Source organism: Zootoca vivipara, chromosome 14 (genome assembly GCF_965207765.1).
Source record: "Zootoca vivipara chromosome 14, rZooViv2.hap1.1, whole genome shotgun sequence".
NCBI lineage: Eukaryota > Metazoa > Chordata > Lepidosauria > Squamata > Lacertidae > Zootoca > Zootoca vivipara.
Genome location: NC_142597.1, coordinates 43,963,245 through 43,983,279, shown reverse-complemented (window position 1 = coordinate 43,983,279; position 20,035 = coordinate 43,963,245). Strand labels below are relative to the sequence as shown.

Here is a 20,035-nt window from a genome sequence, read left to right as displayed (position 1 = left end):
GACAGGCATGTGTCAAGAATGCTTTGATGGTGTATCCTGCTTGGCAGGGGGTTGGACTGGATGGCCCTTGTGGTCTCTTCCAACTCTAGGATTCTATGATTCTATGAACTTACGTTCTGCCTGGCTCATTTTGGGGGCTTCCTGTTGATAAGGCAGCAGCTTTTCCTGGGGAGGGACCGGCGAGTTTGCAGGGCTGATCACCTCGATGGCATCTCGGGGGGGCTCGTAGCGGTGGGAGGAGGAAACTACATGGATCGAGGAAGAGTGAGAGACAGAGGTCATTTATAAGGCCCAGCCCTGACCTGCTTCTGGTACCGTAGTATTAGGTCTGCTGGTGTAGAAGTGTGATTCACACTTTGGATGAGAGATGGCTGACTTTGCTTCCCAGGAAAACCCGTATGAATAGGAATGCAGGTGGGTATCCTGCCTTTGGGGGAAGACACTATAGGCCCCTTCCCCATTTTAAATATTTTAGAGGGGAGTCCCGTTTTCTGCCTGTGTTTTAGGTTATGTGTGCAGGTGTTTTGTCTGTTGTTGACAGAGGAGTTGAGCACCCACTTGTTTTAATTCTGTGAAATGGGTATTTTGGGGTGCTTTAGACCGCCCCTTAGATTTCCATAAGTGTCCTCAGCCCCCCAACCCCAAAACAGCTTGGGGGATCCCAGATTAACCTTTTCATCCATCCATAACCTTTTCATCCATCCATGTTTGAAAGCCTTTCTTCTCAAAGGGGTTTACAACATACATTTTGCTGAACCCCTTTCGGGACAGTTTTGTTTAACATCTGATGGCAGGGCATTCCACAGGGTGGGCGCCACTGCTGAGAAGGCCCTCTGCCTGGTTCCCAGTAATCTCGCTTCTCACAGCGAGGGAACCACCGGAAGGCCCTCGGAGCTGGACCTCAGTGTCCGGGCAGAACGATGGGGGTGGAGACGCTCCTTCAGGGATACTGGGCTGAGGCCGTTTAGGGCTTTAAAGGTCAACACCAACACTTTGAAATGTGCTCGGAAACGTACTGGGAGCCAACATAAATCCTTTAGGACCAGTGTTATATGGTCCTGGTGGCCGCTCCCAGGCACCAGCCTAGCAGCTGCGTTCTGGATTAGTTGTAGTTTCCAAGCCACCTTCAAAGGTAGCCCCACGTAGAGCGCATTGGAGTAGTCCAAAAGGGAAACTGCTATCCTGAATAATACTTTAATAATACTTTTAATAATAGGGGGAGTTGGGGATGGGTCATAAAAGTTTTATGTGGGCCATAAAAGTTAGAGAACCACTGTGTTGCGCCTAAAGGGCCAAACCTGTAGCCAGGCTAAGGAGGCCAAAGGAAAACTACGAAGACATACGGCTGCTGGAGGAATCTGAGCTCTGGGAGCCGCGATCGCGGGCGTCCTTGTCGGAGGCAATCTGTCGTGTGATGATCACGTCGATGAAGTTGGCCGCCGTGATGGTGGTCTTGCCACGTGTCCGGAGCTCCTCCTCGTACTTGGATATGGAAGGGGGGCCCTTGTCCTTCCCGGCGTCCGAGTAGATGGACGAGGAGGGCTGGGACTTCCCCGACGAGGAGTAGCTCGACGAGGACGAGGGGTACAGGCCTGGGGGCCCCCTCTTCTCCGCCTCCATCGCCTTCTGCTCCATCTGCTGCTGCTGCTGCTGCTCGCTCACGACTGCCGACCTGCGCCCCGGGTTCTCCTCAATGCGGCCCCCGTCGTGCTTGCCGCCCTCTTTGGACTTGGCCACCTCCATCTGGGGAGCGGAGGCGGCAGCATCCACAAGGGCGGCCAGAGCGTCGGCGGCCGTGTTGTAGCGGGAGGTGGGCAAGGCCTGGGTGATGGTGGGAGTGCCGGGGGGGATCTGCCTGTTGGTCGGAACAAAAAGAGGGCGGTAACACCTTAGGACATTTTGAGTCACACGGCAAGGGTAGTGCTATCGTCAACGGTTGGCACAGACTCACGGGGTTCCGTCCAGCTAAGTTCCACCAACTTAGCTGTATCTATTCATGACAGCGGGCTGACTCTGAGCCCAACTACTGATGGATGCATCTCACAGAGTTGGAAGGGACCATAGAGGCCAACCAACCTGACCCCCTGCTTCAGCAAAGGTAGTCTTGCAACTGCCCCGCCCCCCCCCCCCGGAGAAGTCTCCTCTCCAGCCTCTGCTTCAAAGATCTCCTGCGAAGGAGAGTCTGCTATCTTCTTAAGGCTGGGTGTTCCACCGCCAAAAAGCTCTTCCCATCAGAAAGCTTTTCCTAACGTTTTGCCAGAATCTTATCCCCCTCCAATTTTGAGGGACAGGGAACAGGTTCCCTCAGTCTCTCTCCTGGCAGCCTTTTGAAAGATTTGAAAGGTTGTTGGTCTTCTCCTTAAGCCGTTCCTTACAATAACCCCGTCTCCAAGCTATATCAGCCATAAGGAATTAACACACTTTTTTTAAAACAAGCATTGAGCAACTTGGACTTTGAGAACAGATGTATCGTTTTAAGACAGTGTTTCCCAAACTTGGGTCCCCAGCTGCTTTTTGGACTACAATTCCCATCATCCTTGACCACTGGTCCTGCTAGCTAGGGATGGTGGGAGCTGTAATCCAAAAACAGCTGGAGGGCCAACTTTGGGAAACTGCTTTAAGAGAAGTCTGAGTTTGCACTGAGCAACTGTCCCGCCTCAGGAGAGCCTGATGCAACTTTGCTTAAACCACAGGATCCCGGCTGCACAAAAGAATTAAAACAAGCGTACATGATGCGCAGCTGCGCGGAGGGGTCCAGCGGGGTGATGACACTAGTCCCGTTCGATCCCTGGAAGATGCTCGGCCGCTGCTGCATGACGCTCTCCTGGCTGCGGACTGACGGGGACGGCGAGCGGACGTAGCCGTGGCTTCCTGGCCTTCCTGGCTGCTCAGCTCCTGGAGAATATAATAAAAATTAGGAATGAAGCAACACCCCACCAGGCGGCAGCGGAAAAGAACCAGGAGGTTTCAAGAGTTTTACGTTGGTCCCAGAAGTCTTAGCCCCTGCTTCTAGGGCCACATCCACACTGTACTTTGAAGTACTGCGGTACCACTTTTGTGGCTTCTCCCAAAGGATTCTGGGAGCTGTACAGTGGTACCTTGGTACTCAAACGCCTTGGTTCCCAAACGTCACAAACCCGGAAGTGTGTGTTCTGGTTTCCGAACGTTTTTCAGAAGCCGAACGTCTGATGCGACTGCCGGCTATTGTTTCCAGGGCGTCCGTACCAATCAGAAGCTGCGCCTTGGTTTTTGAATGTTTCGGAAGTCGAGCAGACTTCTGGAAGGGATTAAGTTTGGCGCTTTTGTTTTTGCTATTTATTTTGTGCTTTTGTTTTTGAGGCTTTTTTGTTAACTTGTTTTTGTGACTGTGTGGAACCCAGTTCAGCTACTGATTGACTGATTGTGTGACTGCGGAAATGGATAAAAGCCCCCCATCCAAACAATGACTACCATCAGTGCAGGTAAGAAAAAATAATAATTTTAATTTTTATCATCTACAATGCTGTCTTTATTCATTTTATAGTACAGCATATTGATTATTTCTTTCATTTTAAGGATCCATGGTCTCGTTGGACAGTAAAATTCATGTTAAATTGCTGTTTAGAGGTTGTTTTTAAAAGTCTGGAATGGATTAATCTGTTTTGCACTACTTTATATGGCAGAACGCACCTTGGTTTTGGAACGGACTTCCGGAACGGATTAAGTTTGAGAACCAAGCGGCCACTGTAGTTTGGTCAGGGTTGCCTAGAACTGTTAGGAGGCCCCCTCCCAGAGCTACAATTCCCAAAGTGGTTTAAGAGTCAATAGGAAACTCTGCGAGTTACAGCTCTGGGAGGGGAAAACTGGGAGTCGTCATTTGCTAAGGGTGCTGAGAGTCACTAGGACAATTCCCAGAGTTACCTGCGAAGAGGGATTGACCATTAAACTACTCTGGGAAATTAGCCAAGGATCACGTTAGCAGGATCAAATTCCCAGTCCCCAGGTCTTCTCCTGGGGTGTAACGCCAGCCATGGGGCGACAAATCACCTCCACCCCCCCCCAGCTAAAACTATATAATTACAATTTCTAAGTTACATTTCAAAATATTCGTTTAAACAACCTTTAAACAACGTCTTTCCGTGGTTCATTTTTGCATACTATACACCCCTGCATATTTTACATGAACTAAACGATTCAGCAATCCATTGCTACATCCATCAAAACTTATTTACACTGTTGGGTTTATCTTAACGCTACCAGCGTTTTTAAATGCGCACAATTTTCACCCATATATTCAGGAAACATTTTCCAGTCCTCTTTAAACGGACATTCTTCTTGTTCTCTCATTCTATACAGTGGAACCTCGGTTTATGAACACCTCGGTTTACAAATTTTCGGTTTACGAACGCCGCGGACCCATCTGGAACGGATTAATTCACTTTCCATTACTTTCAATGGGAAAGTTCGCTTCAGTTTATGAACGCTTCAGTTTATGAACAGACTTCCGGAACCAATTGTGTTCATAAACCGAGGTACCACTGTATATTAAATCTGCAAGCTGCGCATGTTCCATCAGTTTAAGTTGCCATTCTTCTTTGGTTGGCACCTCGCTCGTTTTCCATTTTTGGGCTAACAAAACATGGGCCGCTGTAGTACCCTAGCTAAAGCTTTCTTTAAACCACCTGCCTCCTAGTGACAGAGGAACTCCCTCCCACTAGCAAATTAAAGATAAAACACACACACACACACACACACACACACACACACACACACACACACACAATTGCTTTAGACTGAGGACAAGGGGTTCTGGGCACTCACCTGGGCGCAGGTAGAGCTCGCTGGGAACGACAGCTATCCGCTCCCTCTCCCTCTCGCGCTCCCTCTCTCTCTCGCGCTCCCTCTCTCTCTCGCGCTCCCGTTCCCGCTCCTTTTCCCTCTCGCGCTCCCTCTCCCTCTCAGCGTTGGCCGCGGCGGAGGCTGCCAGGTGCGAAGGGTGCCCTGGTGAGGAGGAGAAAGGAGAAATGTGGGTTTTGCGGGGTGGGTGGGGAAAAAAGACAAGAGGGTCCATTTGCGTAACAAGGCCAGGCGACAAGACGCAGCTCACAGGGGTTTCGTTGCCGTCATGGCTCCCCACAAGGAATCCTGGGAATTGTAGTTTGGAGAGGGTGCCAGAGTCCGCAGGAAATTCTCAAGTCCTCCTGACATCTAGGGTTCCCCCTGCCCTTCATGTTCCTACTGCTTGAAAAAGCCTAACAGGGCAGGGGGGGGGATGCCATCTGGTAAAAGCTGGTGGAAGTCAGTGGAAACCAGACACTCCTGGTTTGAAGCTCCCATAAGAATAAGAATGACCCTAAGGGCCAACTCATCCAGCCCCTTGCAATGCAGGAATCTCAGAGGGATTTTTGTCAGACTCTCTGCAGCAGGAGAGAGTTAAAAGCTGTGCCCCCAACAATCCTGTTAATATAAACCGCTTTGAGGCTTGCTTTAGAAAACAACAAAGCAGCATATACATTGTATGAAATAAGTAAATGCAGTGAAACCTTGGTTTTCGAGCGTCTTGGAAGCCAAACGATTCGGAACCCAAACGCCAAAAACCCGGAAGTCATTGCTTCTGTTTCCGAACGTGCCTCAGAAGTCGAACGGCTTCCGGGGTGCGTTTTTCATTTCCCCCCCATTGGCTTTGCAGCCAGCCCATCGATCCTTGGTTTTTGAACATTTCGGAAGTCGAACGGTCTTCTGGAATGGATTATGTTCGAAAACCGAGGCTCCACTGTAATAGTAAAGTGTTGTGACACTGAGGTCCAGCACCGAGGGCCTTCTGGCGGTTCCCTCGTTTGCGAGAAGCCAAGTTGCAGGGAACTAGGCAGAGGGCCTTCTCGGTGGTGGCGCCTGCCCTGTGGAACGCCCTCCCAACAGATGTCAAAGAGGAAAACAACTACCAGACTTTTAGGAGACATCTGAAGGCAGTCCTGTTCAGGGAGGCTTTTAATGTTTAAGAAATTATTGCGTTTTATTTTTCTGTTGGAAGCCGCCCAGAGTGGCTGGGGAAACCCAGCCAGATGGGCAGGGTATAAATAAAAAATTGTTGTTGTTGTTGTTGTTGTTGTTGTGTGACAAGCTAAAAAAAAACCAAACCTTGCATGTTAAGTGTAATCACGCCGTTAACTTCACAGCTGGTTGGTGGCCCTTAAGGCATTGTGGGAAGGGGGTGGATGGCCTGGAAACATCCACCAAAGCAGGGAGTGGGGGTGGGCACTGGCACAGAAGACATCAAAGGTGGGTGCTGCCACTAGGTTTTGCATACCCCCCCCCCAAAAAAAAATAAGATTGAGAAGCTGACTGATGACACTGGGTGTGGCAACAGCCTGCCTGGAACTCCGGGGTGGTGGTGGTAGTGGCCAAAGGGCGACAGAGGCCATGGGTTTCCTTCCCCACCAGGGCGGAAGGGTCAGCGGCCCACTGTTGTTTTGGGGGAGGGGGGCGTGCCCCCTGCTCTCCCCAACTAGCGGGGAGGCAGCTCTCACCTGGAGACATGGAAGGAGGGTTGTAAGGCCTGGTGGGGAACGCTAGCTGAGTCCCAGGGATGTAGGTGATCCTGTCCATCGGAGGGGTGCTGGGCCCTCCTGGGTGGGGCACCAAGATGGTGGGTGCCATGTTGTTCAAGTCAATGATCCCTAATTAAACAAGGGGGGGGGGAACATAATGGAGATATGCACAAGATCACTCAGGCCAGCAGTCCTTGAGCCATTTCGGACGGGGGACCCACCTTTAACCCAAATATGCATTTTGGGGACCCATTTGTTCATTTTAAAAAAACCACATTTATTTGTAGGGTGGGGCTGCCGCTGCTGCAACTACACCGTAGACCAAGGACTCTAACCACGATACCACGTTAAACAGTCATGGCACCCCCCCCCCAAGAATTCTGGGAGCCATGGTTTATTAAGGGTGCCAAGAGTTGCTAGGAGATCCCGATTCCCCCCCTCGCAGAGCTACAATTCCCAGAGTTCCCTGTGGGGAGGGGCTGGCCGTTAAACCACTCCCCCTCTTGCCCCTGACATAATACGGAACCCGAGGTGTAGGGCAGGCGGGTGTGGCTTGCCCCAAACAGCCTCACAGAGGTCAAATGGCGAGCCGGATTTGGCCCGAAGGCCGGAGCCCCCCAACCCCCCCTGCTTTAAAGCCTCTCTTTTTAAAGAATGGGGGCACCGAACCCATTTGCCACCACATCTCCACTGATACTGGACCCCTCAACCTGCTTAAAACAAACCAACCAACCAACCCTAGGCTCTAAACCTAGAGGCGTTGAAAGTTGCAGGTTGGGAAAGGGGTGAGGTGTGTGAGAGGAAGCATAGAATCATAGAGTTGGAAGAGACCACAAGGGCCATCCAGTCCAACCCCCTGCCAAGCAGGAAACACCATCAAAGCATTCTTGACATATGCCTGTCAAGCTTCTGCTTAAAGACCTCCAAATAAGGAGACTCCACCACACTCCTTGGCAGCAAATTCCACTGCCGAACAGCTCTTACTGTCAGGAAGCAGGCTCACCTCTGGCTCCCGCGTAGGGGAGGGCCAAGGTCTGCTCCCGGGGAGAGAGCCCCCTGGTCAGGTCGGGCCGCAGGTTGACTTGCATCTGCTGGGAGGTGATGTAGTCATTGAGAATGGTCTGCCGCGTGTTCTCCATGGCATAGAGCTGGTACTGGCTCGGGTAGCCTGGGGTGGGCGAAAGTTGCCTCTGGAACATGTAGGCAGCGGCTGGGCGGGCAGAGAGGGAGAAAGGGATAGTTTTTAAAAAGGGAAGGTTTGAGTCTGTATTGTAGGGCCCCGCAGGTTCAGGTCCCAACTCTGCCAGCAAATTCACGCGGGCTGGTTGCCATCGACCAGCCTAACCTGCCTCACAGGGTTGTTGTGAAGATAATCATTAGCTGGGGGAGCTGAGCCCGGGGGGGTGGGGTGGGGGCAGAGGGAACCATCTGCACCACTTCCTGGAGGAAAAAGGCAGGATCTGTCCATCCACAGCACTGAGCTGCCAGCTTCAAATCTGAATCAATGGTGTCACTCGATGTCAGGTGACTGTGGCCCTACCCACCTGTCAAAAGGGGTTGGGGAGGGTGGGCAAGGTTGGGACCTGGCCTTTGACCTGAAGGCAAAGCTCCTGAACCATTGACTTAAAGGACAAGAAAGCAAAGCAGACGCAAGAGATGGACGTGGAATAAAAACTAGGTGGATAAAACCAATACAGAAAAATGAAACCAATAAGTAGCTCAAGAAGGATCGGACGTACTGGGATCCAGCGCCCTGTGGAACTGCATGGCTGGATCCAAGTGTGATGGGAGGTGGCTCCTGTAGACCTCCGGAGTAGCCCCTCGGTGGTGGGGGTCGAAGGGGCTGTGAGTTACGACGGGATCCACCCCGGGGACGGGCGATTTTGCCGGGATGCTCTCCCTCTGCGTTGGCGTCAGGGTGGATTTCCTCTCGTGGTTGGAGGACTTCCCTGAAGAGGTGCCGGGTGCAAATGAGAAGCCAAAGTTAGGAACAGTGCTGAGAACGAAATGTTTCAAAACGTAGGCATTTTAGACTTAAGGAACACGTGTGCGAGCGCTTTGCACAGAGTCGGACTGCAGTCGCCCCACCTGACTTAAGTGCTCTCTACACTGGCTGGCAGCTGCAGCTCTTCCCCTAAAAATAAAGTGAGCTCCAAATGAAGGGCTGGCTTAAATAGGAGCACCGGAAGTTGCCTTATATAGAGTCAGATCACTGGGCCATTCAGCTCAGGACTGCCCACACTGACCGGCAGCAGAGGCTCTCCAGGGTTTCAAACAAGGCTCTCGCCCGGCTGAGAAATGAACCCGAGACCTTTGGCATGCAGAGCAGATGTTCTACCATGAGCAGTAGCCACTGGCCACCAAGTTGGATGACTTTAAAAGAGGAGGAGATGAATTCATGGTGGGTAATTGTCAAGGACGGTTGGATGCAGAAAAACGGTGGGAAGGCACATAAACTTGTGGAGGGAGAGTAGTCCATAGAGCAGGAGCCTGGGAATAGCTGCCTAGACCAGGCATAGGCAAACTCGGCCCTCCAGATGTTTTGGGACTACAATTCCCATCATCCCTGACCACTGGTCCTGTTAGCTAGGGATCATGGGAGTTGTAGTCCCAAAATATCTGGAGGGCCGAGTTTGCCTATGCCTGGGCTAGACCCTAGATTGGTGGGCTCAGGTACCCAGACCTGCAGAAGCAGCTGTGTGACCTTTGACTATCGGCCAGTGCGTTCCATTGGCTGGAGAGTGTCCTAATGGTCAGTTGCTCCCCCCATCCCTGGCTACAGTTCAGGCTTCAACTCCCACCTGCCCTTGGGCCGAGGGCTCCCCGAGGGAAACTCACCTTCTGACCCCCTGTTCATCATGGGAGAACTCCTGGACATGCTCTGGTAGCTCACAGGCGTCCTCCTCGCGTTGGCATCCTCGTAGATCCCGGGGCTCACTTGTGACTTGGGGGCCTCGTGGAGGGTCGAGCGGAGGACCGAGGTCCCGGAGCTGACCACCGTGTGGCGCTGGCGGACCTCCCCGGAGGACTTGGCCTCCTCGTACTTCCCTCGCTCGGCCGCCTTCACGGTCTCCGTCACCAGCTCCAGCGGAGGCATCCCGCGAGGGAGTTTGCTCGGGCCGGTGATCAAGGACTTGACGTTGTGCTTGATGGCCGACTGGCCGGAGCCGCTCTCGTATTTGATGGGCGTCCCCTGCAGGAGGGAAGAGGACGGAGGGCCACAGCGTCAGCTAGGCCTCTATGGGTCCACAGCTATGGGAAGTCGCCTCAGAAACCCCACAGACGCACATGTTTTCCCCCCACTCCAATTCTTTTCCACACGGGTCTTTTAGTGTTTCTTTCTTTCTGTTGCCATTACGAAGCGAGATACACAAAACAAGATAAAATACACACACACACCCCAGTTAAAGTAATTATTAAAACTAAGGTAGTCAGTCTGTCAAACAAAAATCTGCCCCAGTTTTAACTGTCATCCCCGCAAGCTTTTCTCCGTTAAAGGCGAAACAGGCCACCTTTTCGGACAGGTTTGTATCCCTTCGTAGGACTGTGGTTTTATTTAGGTAACTCATCTAACCCGTCGTATTTTCCAACTGAAATCCTATGTGGTTTATAAATCCCAACAGAAACAACCAAAATAAGATTATTAACTGCTAGTAGTTTGACAACTAGCTAGCGGAACTGTTACTACACAGCTTTGGGCAAATGGCCTTTGACACCTGGGATGTGTGTTAATACTGAATTTTAAATGGACGCAACCTGTCGGAACTGCTGGTGAAATGCGGGTAATACATTTGATGATGCTGATGCTGATGATTCTGCACCTGCAAGAACACCTTATATTGTGGCAGCACCTACACTTTGGAACTCCCTGCCTCTTGATATCAAGCAGGCACCTTCACTGCCCCCTTTCTGGAGCCAGTCGAATTTTTTGTTTGTGTAGACAAGCCTACCCAGATGCTTGGGTAGGCTTGTCTAAACAAACAAAAAATTGACACCTACTCAGACAGGAAATTTTGATCTGATTTTAGTCTCTTGTTACTTTAATTTTTTGACAGTTTTACATTACCATTGCTAATTTTTCTTATTGCTAATTTTATTGCGTCATCTTTTTTTTGTACACCGCTTTGAGGGTTTGTTTTTTGTTTTTACAATAAGGCGGTGCCTAAACTTTCTGAAATAAATAAATACATAATGGAAGTCTTACCATGAATTTCTATTCCCAGATTATCCTGTAGGAGAGCCATTATACATGCCAGATGTAATGGCTTGTCCTTCAGGAGCCTCTGGGGAACAATGCCACAAATAATAATAATAATAATAATAATAATAATAATAATAATAATAATAATAATAATAATAATAATATATTACTTATACCCCGCCCATCTGGCTGGGCCTCCCTGGACACTCTGGGCGGCTTCCAACAGGATATTAAAAACACGATAAAACATCAGACATTAAAAACTTCCCTAAACAGGGCTGCCTTCAGATATTTTCCAAAAGTCAGATAGTTGTTTATTCCCTTGACATTTGATGGGAGGACGTTCCACAGGGCGGGCGCCACTACCGAGAAGGCCCTCTGCCTCACTTCTCGCAGGAAGGGAACCGCCAGAAGGCCCTTGGCGCTGGACCTCAGGGTCTGGGCTGAATGATGGGAGTAGAGACACTGGGCCGTTTAGGGAAAGTAATCAAATAATTATCTAAACCAGGCACAAGGAAGCTTTGCCACACCGGATCTTGCTGAACTACAACTCTCACTACCCTGTGCCTGCCGGGGCTGATGGAAGTTGTAGTTCTTCAGTGTCTCGGGCCGGCCCCCGGCTTGCCCTTTTCCTTTCTTTTTCAGAGTGGACCCACCCAGCTGTTCTGACACCTGTCCGGAACCTGCCTACCTGAGATATGGAGCCGTCGATCATCGGCCGGGAGCCCTGGACGATCTCGGGGGTCTTACGGCTCTCTTGGCTCAGCAGGTCCTGCCTGGGGATCTCGTGGATGGAGCGCCCCATCTCCTTGATGGTGGTGACCCCGTCGTAGGGCTTCCCCTTGGTGATGGCGCCTTCGAAGCTCCGCAGGGCAGGGGACTCCCTCTTGATCTTCGGGTACTTGAGGCCTTCCTCGTAGCCCTCGGCCGCGGCCCTCGGGGTGCCTTTTGTGGGGGGAAGCAGAGAAAGGGACGGAAGCTTCAGAAGAGCTCACACAACCCAACAGCTGGACGTTGGCAAGTTAAAATGCTGTTTTGCTCCCGCAAATGCCCCTTGACTGCTCCGTCCCTCCAGAAAGATCTCTTTCCAGTTGGGAGTGGGAGAGTGTTCTCCCTCCCTCCCTCCCCTTCTACCGCAGCGCCAATCCATTTTTAATGAAAGTATTAAGTGGACAGTGTTAAGCATGGGTTGTTTGTCTTTTAAGTGTTTAATGTCACTTCTTGCAACTGAATCAGCTGCCTGGCCTTGGGCTTGCAAGGTGCTATATCAGGCATCTCCAAACTGTGGCCCTCCAGATGTTTTGGCCTACAACTCCCATGATCCCTAGCTAACAGGACCAGTGGTCAGGGAAGATGGGAATTGTAGTCCAAAACATCTGGAGGGCCGAAGTTTGGGGGTGCCTGTGCTATATGATGCGAGGTTGGCTCAGCTGTTCTGACATCTGCCCTTCTGAGCCTTGGGAGAGACACCTGGCTGCTATGGGGAAATGCGCGGAATTCTGAAGCCTCTTGGCTACTTTGGGGGGGGAGGCTAAATGAAAGGGGCCGAAATGTATTTACCAGTATGCCATGGCCTTTGCGAAAGATACTTCACAGTATTTAGCTTGGATGTTGATTTAGCAGTAAAACTAGCCATTGATTAATACAAGTTTCTGATCCACTTTATTTACTATCTTTATTTACAATCCACTGTTTATTTACCATCTAGGTATACTGTCATATTGCCTTTTTTGTACAAATTTATTTTAATTATATCTCAATCTATCTACGTCACAGGGTGTATGTATATATATAAATATAAATATAAATATAAATATTTTGTCTACTGTCTTTATACCTGACCAGGCTCAATTAGTGCTCTTTCTTTGAATTGCTGGAATACTTCCTTAGTCTTGTCTGTAATACATTTAATAAGCATCATCATATTTATTATCATAGAAAGACTCGCAATTCACAGAATCATAGAACTGGAAGGGACCTCGAGGGTCATCTAGTCTAGGAATCTCTTGGCCAACATGGGGCTCGAACCCACAACCCTGAGATTCAGAGTCTCATGCTCTACCATGTTAATATGTGAGATTTGTTTTTCAATAAATAGCTGGATCAGAACCCGGATTGCTGGAGTTGAGGAGCTTTTAGCCTCCCCCCTCCCCAACCCCAAGGCCCATGTGGGGACCTACCTTGCATTATAGAGCCCGACAGCACAGTCCTCTCTTTCAGCTCCGAGTGGGGGCTGCCCCGAGGAAGAGCACGGCAGATTAACCCTGAAAAAGATGGATGGGGACTTAAGACGGGTGCAAAACCACGCCGTTCCTCTCCCAAATGACACATGCCATTTCACGTTACAAGAGTAGCAGGTTTAGACAATAAAATACATATACATCAAGCATGCACAAGTGTTTATACATCTCCAGCCGAACATCTCTTCCAGTATGATCACATCTCACGCGTGTGTAATTTTGTTTGGTTTCAACCAGATGTGGTTGACGGCCAGTTGGTTGAAATTCCGTGAGTTAAATGCAAGAAGGTGGGGACAGGGCCGGATTGAGGTTTGACGAGGCCCTAAGACACTGAAGGTAATGGGGCCCTTTATATGTCCAGCTGTCATTTGTCATCAACAAATTGCCGCTGTTTCTTGCGTTACATATATGCTATATAAAGGTAAAGGGACCCCTGACCATTAGGTCCAGTCGTGACCGACTCTGGGGTTGCGGCGCTCATCTCACTCTATAGGCCGAGGGAGCCGGCGTATAGCTTCCAGGTCATGTGGCAAGCATGACAAAGCCACTTCTGGCGAACCAGAGCAGCACACGGAAACGCCGTTTACCTTCCCGCAGTAGCGGTACCTATTTATCTACTTGCACTTTTACTTGCTTTTGAACTGCTAGGTTGGCAGGAGCAGGGACCGAGCAACGGGAGCTCACTCCGTCGCAGGGATTCGAACCGCCAACCTTCTGATCAGCAAGCCCTAGGTTCTGTGGTTTAACCCACAGCGCCACCTGCGTCCCTTCATATATATATATATATGGTAATTTATGGACCTAATAAAAAAATTCCTTCAGTAGCACCTTAAAGACCAACTAAGTTTTTATTTTGGTATGAGCTTTCGTGTGCATGCACACTTCATCAGATACACATAAAAACTTAGTTGGTCTTTAAGGTGCTACTGAAGGAATTTTTTTATTTTGCTTCAACTCAGACCAACACGGCTACCTACCTGTAACTAGAACTATGGACCTAATAGGTATCTAAAGCCATTTGCACATGTTGCCATGCAACCAGTCCACGCAGAATGTTTTAGGGAGTAGGCTAGCAGGCGGGGCCCATTACTTACACCATAGGAGCCTACACAACACAAAACACTGTTGCTGTATGTAGGTTTTATTTTATTTATTTTTCTCCTATATTTTGGAAATGTAAATCCCTTTTTTTTTCCTTTAAATTTTTTTGGGGCCCCCAAGAGAGTGGGGCCCTAAGCTATAGCTTATTTAGCTTCTACGCAAATCCGGCACTGGGTGGGGAGCTTAAAGGCTCTTTTTGCAGCAGGTTTTAAGCTCTCTGCCTTGTTTTGCGGGGGGGCAAGGCCCTCGTGGCAGACCGATTCTGGGATGCTCTTGTGCAATCTTGTGGGGCTCTAGCCTGCTGGCTCACACAGGGACAGTTTGAATACATGCACTGTTGCGTACATGCATCACTGGCAAAGCATGACCCCCACATAAGATGCAATTTTACTATACCTCGCTTGCAAGCTTTCTAACCATACAACTGGCCGGCGGGGTGAACCCTTATCTCCCCACCCACCCACAGTGTGTTTCTCAACCTAGAGTCCCCAGCTGTTGTTGGACTACAACTCCCATCATCCTTGACCGCTGGCCCTGCTAGCTAGGGGTGATGGGAGTTGTAGTCCAACAAGAGCTGGGGGCCCAAACTTAAGAAACATCACAAACACAGGGGGTCTTTCTTGGTGATGCTCTCAAGACACACCCTATCCATTCCAGGTTGTAATGAAAGATTATGCTAGGGGTCGGCAAACTGAGGCTCCTGAGCTGGATCAGCTCTGCGCCACAAGGCTGGAACCCACCACAAAGCCGAGACTTCCGGCGATGGCGACGGGAGGAAGAGGCCGAGCAGTGGTGGCTCTACCGATCAAACGCTGCACCTGCTTCACCTCAGCACGGCGTGGAGGCGTCTCTGCCAATCAAACGCCGCTGAGGTAAACCAGGCGCGGTGTTTGATTGGTAGAACCACTGCCGCTCGGCCGCTTCCTCCTATCGTCTACCTGGTGCTCCTATGGGCCAGAGAGCGGGGCAGATGAGCTCGCTCGGTCTACCCACAAGAAGAAGAAGCAGCGGTGGTGGTGGTGGTGGTAGCCCCTGGGAAGTTAAGTGCAGCGGCTGGGGCTGGGGAGGAGAACTACTTGGCCCCCTCGCCTCTTCTTCCAGGCCCCCACCCCTGGTGCCGCTTCTCTGTCCCACCCCAAGGTCTGAGGGACAGTGGACCGGCCCATGGCTAAAAAAATTTGCCGACCCTTGGATTATGCGCACTGAGAGGCAGGTTCTAAGTATCTGGCGAGAAACGAAAAAGCGCCGCGTGGCAGGCCTTCCACCTTCTAACGGTGCGGAGACAGGAGATTCCCTCATCGACATCCCTTGCTTGATGTTGCCTTCCATCGCATCGTACGTCCGCTTCAGCCCCATCTCGTGAGCAGTCCGTGGGCTCCGGGTCCCTTCGCGGACATTCTTGATTGCTGTCAAAAATGCAGAAACGTGGGTCAGGACACCGGCAGAAACAACATGGGGAGGGATATTGAAGTGGCTCTTTTGTTGCCATGTAATGCCACTCCCAAGGTGACGCTTAGCTATTAGCATCGCCCATCAAGTCAAGACTGGTCAACTAGTGTTACCCCCCGCCCCATTCAATGCTCAGTAACTGGCACTGTGTTTCTTTCTCTTTTCTATAATTTTTGTTAAATTTTCTGTTTTACATTTTAACATATTCATTTAACAACCTTAAAATATCAATGACTTCCCTTCTTTCTCTTTCCATAGCTCATTTTGCATAACATAAATCCCCGCATATTTTATAATATGCCAAAACTTATTTACACTGTTGAATTTGTCTTAATGCTGCCCACGTTTTCAAATGTACACAATTTCCACCGTACTGTATATTCAATAAACATTTTCCAATCTTCTTTAAACATATGTTCTTCTCGTTCTCTTATTCTCTAAGTTAGGTCTGCAAGCTGCGCATATTCCATCAGTTTAAGTTGCCATTCATCTTTAGTTGGGACTTCGCTCGCTTTCCACTTTTGGGCTAACAAAACATGGGCCTCAGTAGTGGCATACATAAATAACCTTTTTTTCACACCTGGGAATTTCTCCCAGGTAGCACTGTGTTTCTGAAGCTTGGGTCCCCAGCTGGGGTTGGACTACAACTCCCATCACCCATGGTCAGGGATGATGGAAGTTGTAGTCCTGCAGCAGCTGGTGACAGGAGTTTGAGAAACACTGGACTAGCATCACTGCTCCTCAGTCGTGGGACGTCTTGCGCCAGACACCAATGGCGCCCTGAGCTTGAGACTTACCGTCGTAGGTTATTATGTGCCCGCTCTTGCCCTCGTAGATGACGTGGCCCTTGGAGGCGGCGGCTTCTTCCCGGCACTTCTCCGGGCTGCTGTCCTCCGTGGCCAGGCGAGTGATGGTTCCCTTTAGCAGCACGTCGGCTGCAATCCCCGACTGCGACAGAGCTGGCGTCCCCTGCAACGAAAGCAAAGGGAGCTAGGAACTCGGGCACTGGGCCAAGCCAGCCCCTAGAAATGGAAATGGAGGAAGTCGCCTCCTCTAGAACAATTGCTCTCCAAGACAGGCCTTATACTCCTGGCTCTCACAGACTCGATTAGACGGTGGCTGAATGTTTGGGGCTGTTTCACTGAAGTGGAAAACTGAGTGTACAGAGTCATGTCAATTAGAGTGATTGGGCTAGGTGGATGTTGTGCGTTTACTTAGTTCTGTGTAGCGCAGGCTTTCCCAAACCTGGGTCTCCAGCTGTTTTTGGGACTACAGTTCCCATCATCCTTGATCACTGGTCCTGCTAGCTAGGGATGATGGGAGTTGTAGTCCAAAAACGCCTGGAGACCCAAGTTTGTGTAGTGGGAATGTGCATCTGAAGAATTTTGGTGATTGTATTAGCACATGTGAGGGTTGTTTTGTTGTGGTGTTTATTTGTTGAGCTTTTCATCTCTACTGTATTTATGTTGTGTCTGAATGCTTTGTATAGGATTTGCTTTTACAGGCGCCATTTCGAGATATTGATCATTGCTGAATTCTGCTACTTAAAATGTGGAAACAACAGCAGCAGCAAAATATTATGGTTTCTTCTACTATCATAATCAGACAGGGGGCCTCCCCTGGTTCTACGTCAAGACACCAGGGACCAAACCCGGGGTGGGGGGGTGCCTTCTTCCTGAAAATCATGAAAACCCAAGTGATGGTTTTGAAAACTGCCCCCCTCCCTTGGTCCATCAACATCACAAGACAGAGGGAGATACCTGAGTGATGGAGCCTCGCAAGGTAGGCATGGATTCAACAGAAACTTTGCTGGCCGGGGTCCCTCGGGTTATGCTTCCTTCTTGGAGGGTCACCGCCGTACCTAGTTGAGGGTACAGATTCAGTGCCACTCATAGAAATGCAGCACACCCAAACATGCACCCAGAACTACTTTTTCCTAGGTATCTCCCTCCCTCCCTCCCTATTACTCCCTTTCACCCAAAATGAAGAGGATCCCCACTCCTGCAACTTGGCCTTCCTTCTTGTTAAGGGCTGGGGTTTCTTACAAGCATGTGATTCGTCAATTGGCAAAGCTGGAAGGAACCCCGAAGGTTGCCTAGTCCAAACCCCAGCTTATGCAGAAATCCCCCTCCTGTGGCAGAGGTACAAATAATAAATTATTATTAATCTCATCCAGCACCAAGGGCCTTCTGGTGGCTCCCTCATTCCGAGAAGTGAGGTTACAGGGAACCAGACAGAGGGCCTTCTCAGTAGTGGCACCCGCCCTGTGGAATGCCCTTCCATCAGATGTCAAGGAAATAAGCAGCTATCCTATTTTTAAAAGACATCTGAAGGCAGCCCTGTTTGGGGAAGTTTTTAATATTTAATGCTGTATTGTTTTGATACTCGATTGGGATCCGCCCAGAGTGGCTGGGGAGACTCAGCCAGATGGGCGGGGCACAAATAATAAACTTATTATTATTATTATCATCATCATAGATTACACCTAAACATTAGGAAGACCTTCCTGACAGTAAGAGCTGCTCGGCAGTGGAATTTGCTACCAAGGAGTGTGGTGGAGTCTCCTTCTCTGGAGGTCTTTAAGCAGAGGCTTGACAGGCATATGTCAAGAATGCTTTGATGGTGTTTCCGGCTTGGCAGGGGCTTGGACTGGATGGCCCTTGTGGTCTCTTCCAACTCTATGATTCTATGATTCTATGATCATCATCTCTGCTAGGTGGCTCATTCAGCGTAAAGCAGTTCCTGCCAGCTGAAGCAGGATCTCAGACAGCTTACCCCGAACCACTCCCTCATGCTGGGCTCTGACCAAGAGGCCCTCGGGCTGCGAGTTTTGGCACCTGGGAGAGAATTCTTCTTGTTTGATGTACGGCATGGAAGCTTTCAAAGGGAAGAAAGGAGACGGACGTATGAGGTTTCTAGCCAGCATTTGGAACACGCATGCTTTTCAAACTCGCAAAAATGGCAAGCAATATATAACGGGCTGTTTCCAGGCCTTTATAAACAGGTGCGGAGACTCAAGCAGCCGAGCCTTCCAAGCTAGGAACGCTACCCACCCCCTTAAAAAAAAAGAGAGTCAGAAATGTATAGTATGGCACTCTTTCAACAAAGACCAGCTGAGTGATGCCATCTAAACAAGGGAAGTCGGTTCCTCTCTATGACACACGAGTCACTTGCTCATTAATTGGCACATCACCTTTTGAAGCAAAACAAAATAATAGGAGCCAGTTTAGTGTAGTGTCATACTAGGACCTGAGGAGGAAGGGAGGGCAAAAAGTAAAAGAGGTTACTCTATGTGGTGGCAATGTAAAATTATTTAAAAGGCCTGGGAAAAGACAGATAAAGATTTGAAGAGAATGTTGAAAATGATTGTTGTTTAAAAAACTGAAGTTATGATATTGAGATGTGCAGGACTTGATGGACTTATAGAGCGAAAGACTCTGTTCCTGTATTTGAGAGTGGATGCCAGGCCAAGACCAGCCCGTCCCTACAGAAGGAAGAAGCCTTGGCCAAAGAAGATAAAGAAGACTGGCAAAATAAATTATCGAGCTATGCAGGACAAATTAGATAATTTGAAACCCAAGAAAGAGGACTTTGAATTTTGGGTTTTTTTTTCCTTTAAAAAAGGGCAAATGTTTAATGCATATTCCTTAAGCTTTGTGTCTAGATTTCTACATTAGTATAACTTTTAAAAGTCACTTGTAGTAAGACGAAGAAGGTTTTAAAATTGGACTGCTAAGAATATAAGGTTTTATGGATGTGCATGAACAAGCATAAAACAATGGAACCAAGAGGGGGAGTGGAGGGAAGTCAAGCAAAAAATTATGGTTTAAAAATGTGTTTATGATGTTTTCCTTTTTTTTCTTTGTTATTATAAAATCAATAAATTGCTTGTAGATATATATATACAGTAAAAAAAAGACTAGGACCTGGGAGACAAGGGTTCAAATTCCCACTTGGCTATGAAGCTCCCTGGGTGCGAACGTGGGGGCCAGTCACTGCCTCTGAGTCTACCTCACAAGGTTGTTGTGGGGATTAAATGAGGAAGCAGAAAATAGCATGGAACAGATTGCTGGACTGTAGGTGTCCTGGCCCTGATCCTGCAGGGCTGCTCCCCTGTTCACATGCTCTAAAGACAGGTTTTGCTATTGACTCCCGGCTGGCCACATGGAGACCGTTCTTTGAACATACAGACGACAGCCAGGTAATTATGTGTTGGAACCATTCACAAGAAAACACTGGGTTCCCTCCCCCCACCACCACCACTTCACACCAGAGACTGGAGCAGAAACTAGATTCCACCCCGCCCCTCAGCACCACTTACCTGGTTTGGCAGATTCCTGTTGCCTCGGCAGCCCTAGAGAGATCGATCCCACAGAGGGCTTAGCTGGTTCTTGACTGTAAGACGTCTGGCTGTGGGAGGTTAAGTAAGTGCCCGGCGTTCCCTGGAAGTCGGATGGGGAGAAAAGCAAAAAATGTGGTGTTAATTCAGTTTGAAGCCAGGACAGAGCGGATCACGC

The 20,035-nt window shown here is 49.5% G+C and overlaps 1 protein-coding gene across 3 annotated transcripts in view; it reads right to left on the bottom strand.

The window, feature by feature from the left end:
* NCOR1 (nuclear receptor corepressor 1) overlaps positions 1-20,035 on the bottom strand; it is a 100,309-nt gene that overhangs the window by 13,454 nt on the left and 66,820 nt on the right. For 2 of the 3 annotated variants that reach the window (XM_060283058.2, XM_060283060.2), the window contains exons 26-40: positions 19,840-19,960; positions 18,294-18,395; positions 17,279-17,379; positions 16,316-16,487; positions 15,335-15,475; positions 12,909-12,992; positions 11,420-11,673; positions 9,366-9,720; positions 8,267-8,476; positions 7,531-7,737; positions 6,507-6,656; positions 4,801-4,980; positions 2,730-2,895; positions 1,344-1,855; positions 114-245 (exon numbers count right to left, since the gene is read on the bottom strand). In XM_060283058.2, coding sequence (XP_060139041.2) covers positions 114-245; positions 1,344-1,855; positions 2,730-2,895; positions 4,801-4,980; positions 6,507-6,656; positions 7,531-7,737; positions 8,267-8,476; positions 9,366-9,720; positions 11,420-11,673; positions 12,909-12,992; positions 15,335-15,475; positions 16,316-16,487; positions 17,279-17,379; positions 18,294-18,395; positions 19,840-19,960 — 2,887 coding nt within the window. The remainder of the gene's footprint in view (positions 1-113; positions 246-1,343; positions 1,856-2,729; positions 2,896-4,800; positions 4,981-6,506; positions 6,657-7,530; positions 7,738-8,266; positions 8,477-9,365; positions 9,721-11,419; positions 11,674-12,908; positions 12,993-15,334; positions 15,476-16,315; positions 16,488-17,278; positions 17,380-18,293; positions 18,396-19,839; positions 19,961-20,035) is intronic. The other variant, XM_060283061.2, reaches the window with a different exon arrangement.